Source organism: Mauremys reevesii, linkage group 5 (genome assembly GCF_016161935.1).
Source record: "Mauremys reevesii isolate NIE-2019 linkage group 5, ASM1616193v1, whole genome shotgun sequence".
NCBI lineage: Eukaryota > Metazoa > Chordata > Testudines > Geoemydidae > Mauremys > Mauremys reevesii.
This window is the reverse complement of record NC_052627.1, coordinates 86,986,781-86,995,937: the sequence shown is the minus strand read 5'-3', so window position 1 is coordinate 86,995,937 and position 9,157 is coordinate 86,986,781. Positions and strand designations below refer to the sequence as shown.

Sequence of the window (9,157 nt, the reverse complement as noted above, 5' to 3'; positions counted from 1 at the left end):
ACTGAATTTGGCATGTAATGCTTGAAGGTGAACTGACTTAACTATAACTTCATGGTGTTAGGAAATTCTCTTCATGGGATTCCAAAAACTGAACTCTGAGAATGGCATGCTTGATTTTTCAAAAATTCAAATGGGAATTGCATAGAATACCTTGATCCTCACTGAGGTACACTTAGGCAAGAATTGTATAGCTTGTCATGCAAATAAAGTATTGGGAATGTCATTGGGGGTGCAATGCAGGACTCCTGGCACAAAGCCAGGGCCGGCTCTGGCTTTTTTGCTGCCCCAAGCAAAAAAACCAAAAAAAACCCTCCAAGAGTGCAACTCCTGAAGCGAGGAAAAAAAAAAATGCTGCCCCTGGAATTCTGCCAGCCCAAGCACGTCCTTGGTTTGCTGGTGCCTAGAGCTGGCCCTGCACAAAGCTACCGTTGACGGCAATGAAAGTTGGTCTAAATAAGTGTTAAGGTGTATGAGTGTTACTTTACATTAAAAAAATAGACAGAACTATGACTAGTGTTGGGCAATTGAACCTGAAGTAACCAAACACTACATCAAGAAAACACCTGGTTAGGCATAAAGGGCTGAGGAAGGCATAAAGGTGAAGGAAAACTGACTTTGCTAATGAAATAAGATGGGCTTAATAATTTGAAACAAAGTGTTCCAGAGAAATCAGATGTTTTAGGTCCCAATTAGTCTAAAATGTTTGAGGCAGGATTTTTTTTTTTGGCATATCTGCCAAGGAAGAAAGAAAAGCCATGTTTAGTTCTAACTCTACAAGCTCTGAATAAACTTCAGCATGGGTTGAAAAACCTGAAATTGAAGATGCAGCTTACATCTCATCATGCATTTATCAGTTTGTGTTGTTTGCTGTTTAACAGATTGATTACTACTCTATACAGTTTGGGGAGGAGTAAGGGGGGAAGTGCTTCATGGTAGAAGCCCAAAAAGGGGATTGCTAAAGAATAAAACAGGTCAAGGTCTTCTGACCTGAAAAGTGTAATATTCTAGAACTCTTAAAAGCAATAGGGTTGTTTAGCTCTGACCAGTAAAAGTATGTTCAAGATGCCTATCACTACGTTGCATTGACTGCTCTATGGGTCCAGTTAGAAGGAGGAGCTATTAAAATAAATGAGTTGAGATTACCCAGCCCTGCTCATCAAAAGTTTTAAAGCAGGTGCTCCTCTTAATTAGAAAGCAGCACCATTTTCAATATTGATTTGGAGTTAAAAAAACAACAACCCAGACCAACCCCCCCCCCCCAAAAAAAAACCTTGTAGAGACCCTCCCCTCCAAAAAAAAAAAATCCTTTTCCAGATGCCCAGGTGGTATTTCTATTAACCTTAATTGTTAATTGCTTGACTGTTTCTTTGGTACATAGGATTTAACTTTCTCAGATTTTCACATTTTATTCATTTGTCCTCTTGTTTCAAAAGAACCTTCTCACTTCCTGGACAGCCAGCAGTTTCCTGGTTGCAGTGAACCTCATTTTACATGAAGCTCTATCTTAATGCAATTTTTCAATCAGAAGATTGATTTAGCAAGGGTAGGAACTCTGCTTCCTGGAGCTATTGTACTGATGTTGGGTCCAATTCTGCAGTCCCTATTCCCATTCAGGCAAAAATTCCCTTTGATGTCAGTGGTTACTTCTGAGTAGGAGTTGAACAGAGGATGCTTTATGATGATGATTCTGTGAGGTCTGGAGCAATTTTGCTGGAGTGCTCTTAACTCGCATGGATTTCATCTCTCAGGATAAGACTTAGTATGAAATGCACTTTAGGGGCAGGAATTTAAGAAGAACTATATGCAAAAAGATGTGAAGACACTAGATTTTTTTCCCCCAGTTTTAAACATTTAATAGTGCACTTATTGATTATACTCTGTACAGACATACCAAGTTATAAACCTTTTCCTCTTGTGTTCTCTCTTAGACCTTAATCATGTAAAGCATATTTACAATAGAAGGAAAAAAAAACTTGAGGTATAAAACCCCAAAAGAATATCTGAGGTATAAATACAAGTATATTTTAAATAATTATCTTTATCATGCTTTACTTATGTCTGACAGTACACTGTGGGCAAGTTACATATTTACGATAGACTGGTATGTACACCGTATGATTTTACAAATTCAAAAAGTTTCAAATTGAATATAGAAAGGCTCCTTATTCATGAGGAAACTAATACATTTGCCATTTAAAAAAAATAATACTGACAATGGTAACAGTTTCAGCCACCTTGCAACTCATTCATACCCTCAGCCACAAAATACATTTTTCACATAATACTGCATCTCTAAATCAAATCCGTACTTTATAGTAAAACCTGCATAAAGACCACCTTTTCCAGAGGACCTCTTGGTTTCCTACGGTCCATAACGATTGTCAGTGAGAAATATCCAAAGGGTTTTAAAAAAATTAAATGGCTCACACCGAAGCTCTCAAAGCTTCATGTTAATGTGCAGCTTTCAGAAAGGCAGGTAAAGGAGAGAGAGAAAATCCATATGAAGAATCTTCCTAGTCAACTTACTCTGTCTGCTGCCTTAGGCATCCTGCCATCAGGATTCCTATGTCTACATTTTCTTCTTAAAAACCATTAGGATATAGCGAAACATACCATGATCATGTACAATTATTACAACACATCCAGGAGTAAATGCAACAAATATTCACTTTTAGGCAATAAAACAATTTGACATTAGTGGCTTTTTTGGCCACTAGATAAGAATTTCAACACTACTTCAATCTACATAGTTTACAAGTGTATTCTGTATTGCAGTAAATTTGCTAAATCACTCCTAAAAAAATCATGTGGGTATGAAACAGACAGAGCAAGTCTACTATAACAATTGCTTACAGGTTAACAATGTTAGTAACACAAAACAGGCAAGAATGAAGGATTGCTGCTGCTGGTCCATTGGGTAGTCAGAGATTCCAGGTTGAACTGTATCCAATACATTAAAATCCATGCTGTGGATCCATATCAGTGTGCCAGACACCATGCTTCTAGCTATTCCTTTCAACAATTACACACATTCACACTTATCTCTGTGCAAACCTTTCTTTGCTTCTCTCCGTGAGAGCACATTGAAGAGTACCAGCTATTCCAGTGGATACACCAGTCCCTCAACACATTACAAATAAAATGACAAGTATGTACATAAAGCTAATAGCACATGGGAATGAAGTATCTTCACCCCATTCCATAATATATTTGTGTTAAGAGTTTTTTGCTTCTCAGAAGCAACTCAAACCATCTAGTAATAGTACAATATACAGTTTTGATTTTTATTTTATTTTTTTCTGCACACAGTCATCCTATATATTCCAGTCAAGGTCTATACTACAGACCTTACACAGACAGGAAGCAGCTTTAAAATGTATGGGATGGTCACAGTCCAATTCAATATACGAGTCTTCCAAGACACCAATTGCATGTCATCCATTCGACAGTCTTCAGTTGCTAGGAATGTGTACATTGATGATGGGTTTGATGAGTAGTTGTTGTCACCTGGATTTTACTTCTTTATTACTGAAAGAGTCTCTGATTTTAGCAACTTCAGATGCACACAGGTGTCCAAAAGACTTAGTGTACCATTCTGGCATGTGGCCCCTGTAACAGAGAAACAAAGTAAATGAGAAGCTCTATCAGCAATACTGGTCCTTACGCAAAGAAAATATATCAAAGGCGCTCAAATGAAAATCTACTTGGCTACACTACTGGTTATTCCAAAAAGCCTGGTTGAACAGAATTCTGAGAAACACCTTTTCTCTGGAGAGGTCGGTTATTAGTTTTCATGTTGTACAACATCCAAATCAAATGCACACAGATTTACCAGAGCAAAGAAAAGTAAGATTTCATCAGAACTTGGGCTCTGTCACTAATGTAAGAAGTGTGTGAATACAACTATTCTCTCTCAAATGTTCATGCCTACCAGAAGTGAAGGGGAACAAAAACAACTAATTATATAAAGGACAGAATCACCAAAACATGTACCCAGCTTACTGAATAACTGTGTGAGTCCACCCACAGGTTGTCACCCTAGCATGTTCCTGGAAGAGCAGCAGCCTGCCTGGGCTGGGGCCAAAGGGAGGGGCAAGCAGGAGGGGCCCTTGGGCAGAGCATGGGTGGGGCCATACGGGGTTGTTTGGGGAGGCATAACCTTCTTCAGCCTATGATATGAGCCGCCTATGAGTACAAATGCTGCATAATCAACCCAAAACGAAACCCCTCCAGAGGAACTGCCGCCACCAACAAAATCTGGTGGGATAAAGCAGGAGACTGTACCTTAAATCAATTCTGCAAATGTAGGTAAGTTTGGATTTTCCTGACCCGCAGGGTTCAATCAGATACCTGGACAAAAGCACATTAACTCTAACACCAAGCACTGGAGCACGGTCATGATCCACCGAGGAGGCTAACAGCACACAAGCTCCTTTGGATAAATTTGTCCTCCATGTTCTGTTAAAAACAAACATGAAATAATTGCCTTACATTACTGTAAGAAAAGGGACACATTTCTACTAGCCTTAGAAAAAGTGCTAGTTTTCATAAATAGGCATGTGTCTACAAACTGCCTTCTTCTGAAGTAATGTAAACCAGATTTTTTTTCTTAAATTTTGATAGTTCTCTGTCTTAAGCCTAGTGCTGCAGTATATGAAAGTTCACCTTAAAATCACATAGTCTCTGGCTGGGTGTGGTGCCATGCTGTTCTGGACATACTGGTATACATCTGTCTGACTGTCCAAGGTTTCAATTACTTTAGAATCCAGGAGATCTTCATCCCAAAGATGCTGCTCTTTAAGTAAACGGTTTAAAACCTCTTCAGGCACAGCAGGGACTTCAATGGTGGCTTTCCACAGCCGGAGCGGGGGTCCTTCACACACCTGGGAACATCAACATAGGCGTGTCAGTACTATTACAATTTACACTTTTCCTTCTTAATTTCTTAGTGTTGAAAAACATACTATAAAGGGGTCAAAACAAAATGTCTTATTAATCTTGTCATAAGAGAGAGAACCTCATGCATGAGAATAAGCTGCATGGCCCAATGGAATTGATGTGCAAACTTCTAAGTTACCTTCTAAAGGGAGTGATCGTAACTTCAAAAGAGGGGTTCTAAACTGAAAAGGAAAACTGAGAACACCACCCTGTGGTGCCATCTTTATTGCCTCTCAATGACTTCTAGCTCTGCAAACTTGATCTGAGAAGCAAGAAAGCTGCTTTTCTTACCCACCATTACCAGTAATAAAGGTTCTTGCAGGCGAAACAATACCTCCAGTTACATCGCTGCAAGTTTGTTGGCTATAGGTTTGCACAGGGGTAACTGATCCTGTCAATGGAGTTCAGTAAATATTTTGATGACTATGATGCACAAGGAAGTACAGGAGGCAGTGAGCTGCCTTCTAGATGTGCTGGCTCTGTGGAATGAACAGGAATAAACTTACTTTTGTCCCTAAAAGCAGCAGACCCACTAGGGAGTGTGGGTTCCCCCCGCATAATCACTTTTCAGAATACAGATGCACTTTACCAATTGTTTTTTCTGCTATACCCTCATCTATTGAAAGGTCTATTCTGTACCAGACTAAACCACAGAAAACAGGCAACTAAACAGGAGTTGTGAACTTGGAACTCCACTGATATACCTTCTTGTAGGCCAGCTCTGCTTGTTCTGATGTGGAATAGCTGACCCAGCCTTTGAACTTGTCCTTTATCTCTTTAAGCAGGTCATCCATGCAGTCCTGAAGGTAGCAATGATAGTCTGAGGGCTCCGTACTGTTGATTCGCCCAAGTTCCTCCAGGCTTAAAGGCCTCAGATCTTGCTCTGTGTAAGAATTCCGACATCTGCTCATTTCTTCTGGAATCTAGGAATTGCAGAAAGAGAATAATCATCCTAGAACTGTTTCTTCATATTCTGAAGAACTCAGTACGGTCAAAGCTAACAGTTCAAAAATTCATAAAACGACAGTCATCTGAACTCAGAATGCTCCCCACTGCAGACATGCAGGATGACAATTAACACAGAGGATGAATTTAGAGATTGATAGTAATGTATAAATGAAAGAACGGAGACAAGAAAGAGCCTGATAAAGAATGAAGGGGAAAAAAAACCCACTTGTTGAAAGAAATGTTTGCTACATGCTCCTATTTGCTACATGCTCCTGCCAACTGGGATTTAAAAGCTAAATATAGTCACAACCCTGATGAGAAAAAACAGTGAATGAGAGACATGGAGGGGTGCAGTATATGTATACATATTGCATACAAACTACATTTAAAATGCTACAGTTGTAAAATCAAACACTCATGTTAAGTGCCAGAATTAAAATTGCTCATGGAGCCTTCGTTTGATCTCCTTGTGTGCATGCATCATCATACAGTTTAATTACATGATTTAATTATTTTTACACAGGACCTCATTCAGGGCACAGAATGGATGGTGCTCAATAAAGGAACCGCTACTCAATATTTCTTTTCATTGTTCAATGTGTGCCCCATGCCTCATTTATTGCACACTACTCAAACTGTGTTCTGAACACAGAATTTTTAATTGTCTCATGGGTATTTCTACGGCAATCACCACTATAGGATCTGAGCACTTCACAAACATTAATGAATCAATTTCATAACATCCCTATGTGGTGAAGGGGTATTATTATTCCCATTTCACAGATGAGGAAGTGACACAAATAATATTTTACACTAATTCTGAGTGCTCAATTTGAGAAGCATATGGCCTAATTTTTCAGAGTACTCAACTTTTAATAACAATTTACATGTTCACAGTACAGTTCCCATTGACTTAGATTTGTAGTTGAGTGCTCAGCTCTTCTGCAAATCAGAGGGCAGGTTCTCAAGTCAGACTCCCAACCATGTTCACACCGTTCCACATCCCAATGCCCCACCTCCTGAAGCACCTTCTCCCAGCTATTGTGTTCTAGCCCAAGGCTTCTATTTAAACCACACTCATGCTTTGGGATCTGACTCATAATTTTTGAGCCCTGTGGACTGGAAAAACTGCAGTCCTCACTACCAGTACCACCTACAAACAACATACTTATTACTGTTACACACAATATATACATATTTATATATAATAAGTAACAGCATGGATTTGTCAGGAACAAATAGTGTCAAACCAACCTAATAGCTTTCTTCGACAGGGTAACAAGCCTTGTGGATAGGGGGATGCAGTAGATTTGGTATATCTTGACATGAGTAAGGCTTTTGATACAGTCTCCCATGACCTTCTCATAAACTAGGGAAATACAACCTAGATGGAGCTACTATAAGGTGGGTGCATAACTGGTTGGAAAACCATTCCCAGAGAGTAGTTATCAGTGGTTCAGTCAAGCTGGAGGGGGGATAACGAGTAGGGTCCCGCAGAGATTGGATCTAGGTCTGATTCTGTTCAATATCTTCATCAATTATTTAGATAAAGTCACAGAGAGTACACTTATAAAAAGTTTGTGGACGATAGCAAGCTGGGAGGGGTTGCAAGTGCTTTGGAGGATAGGATTAAAATTCAAAGTGATCTGGAGAAATGGTCTGAAGTAAATGGGAAATGACTGCCTAGGAAGGAGTACTGTGAAGAGGAATCTGGGGATCATAGTGGATCACAAGCTAAATATGAGTCAACAATGTAACCCTGTTGTAAAAAAAGCAAACATCATTCTGGGATGTATTAGCAGGAGTGTTGTAAGCAAGACACGAGAAATGTTTCTTCTGCTCTACTCCGCTCTGATTAGGCCTCACCTGGAGTATTGTGTCCAGTTCTGGGTGCCACATTTCAAGGAAGATGTGGACAAATTGGAGAGAGTCCAGAGAACACAACCTCCCTAGACAACTTATTCGAGTGCTTAGCTACCCTAACAGGAAGTTTGTCCTAATGTCCAACTAAACCTCCCTTACTGCAATTTAAGCCCATTGTTTCTTGTCCTATCCTCTGAGGTTAAACGAGAACAATTTACTTCCCTCCTTCTCTGAGGATAGGGCAAGAAGCAATGGTCTTAAATTGCAGTAAGGGAGGTTTAGTTGGACATTAGGAAAAACTTCCTGTCAGGGTAGCTAAGGACTCGAATAAGTTGCCTAGGGAGGTTGTGGAATCTCCATCACTGGAGATTTTTAAGAGCAGGTTAGAAAAATACCTGTCAGGGATGGTCTAGATAACACTTAGTCCTGCCATGAGTGCAGGGGACTGGACTGACCTCTCGTGGAGCCTTCCAGTCCTATGATTCTGTATGCTTTTTAAAGGTGCTTATTTGTTTGTCTAATAATATAGTCTTTAAACAAACTAAAGAGACTCTTGGCTCTCCATTGAAAACTTGTCTATTTTTCATAGATCTCTTTTGATCACTGCTGAACCAGTGGTTCTGTTTCACAGATGGCTGTCTCACCTGGAAGAGCTTCTTGCACTCAGCAATCATATGGGCAAGGCCTTGAGTTGCAGCCAAGTTTTCATTTAAATCTTTCTGATCAGGTTTGCCCAGACTCTGTTTTCTTTGCATCACCCTATGGAGGAGGAAAATAAACAAGTCAGTATTAGTTAATGGCTTGGTAAGTGTGCAGTTATACTGCTTAATGTCCTGATAGCATAGACTAGAGCTGCCTAGGACAGAAACGTTTGGTGTAATGTTAAATGTTAGTGACGTCTTTTCTTGCTACTGCAGACTTGCCACGGAACAGGCATACCTAACCCATTGCAAACTTGTTCATAGTTGGAAATAGCCACACTGGCTGCCTACTGACCACCATGACCAGTTCCAGTAAAGAGAATGGAGTGTTCCTAATGGGAAAACTGAGATTCCACCTAGAGTAAAGAGCTGTGGGGATGTTGCTAACATGGCCTCAGAGGCTGGTTACCAGTCATAGTTCAACGTCTTGAAAAAAAGTTTCAATAGCACTTATCACCCACTCCCAACTCAGGGCTCTGAATTCTGTTGAGTGGCAGGGCTCCTAAATGTTAGGTGCTGCAATGCTCAGCCTAACTCCCCCATGTGAATCTAGTCCCTGGTAATCTATTTGGTGACTTTTTCATCCCTAGGGGAAAGACTTTTCTTTCAATTAACCCCCAGATAAGCAGAAATGGGAATAAACACCTGTCTGTAAACACTTTGGCTCCCTGCTCTCGCTGGTGATCTGAATACCAGCGTTAGTGTGT

General features: G+C 40.1%; 1 protein-coding gene across 3 annotated transcripts in view; it reads right to left on the bottom strand.

The window, feature by feature from the left end:
• Positions 1–1,549: 1,549 nt before the first annotated feature.
• Positions 1,550–9,157, bottom strand: part of DLC1 (DLC1 Rho GTPase activating protein) — a 341,009-nt gene continuing 333,401 nt past the window's right edge. For 2 of the 3 annotated variants that reach the window (XM_039541305.1, XM_039541304.1), the window contains exons 10-14: positions 8,394–8,508; positions 5,643–5,861; positions 4,666–4,883; positions 4,285–4,458; positions 1,568–3,609 (exon numbers count right to left, since the gene is read on the bottom strand). In XM_039541305.1, the coding sequence (XP_039397239.1) occupies positions 3,504–3,609; positions 4,285–4,458; positions 4,666–4,883; positions 5,643–5,861; positions 8,394–8,508 (832 nt within the window). In that variant the 3' untranslated portion in view covers positions 1,568–3,503. Of the gene's footprint in view, positions 3,610–4,284; positions 4,459–4,665; positions 4,884–5,642; positions 5,862–8,393; positions 8,509–9,157 lie in introns of all 3 variants that reach the window. The other variant, XM_039541303.1, reaches the window with a different exon arrangement.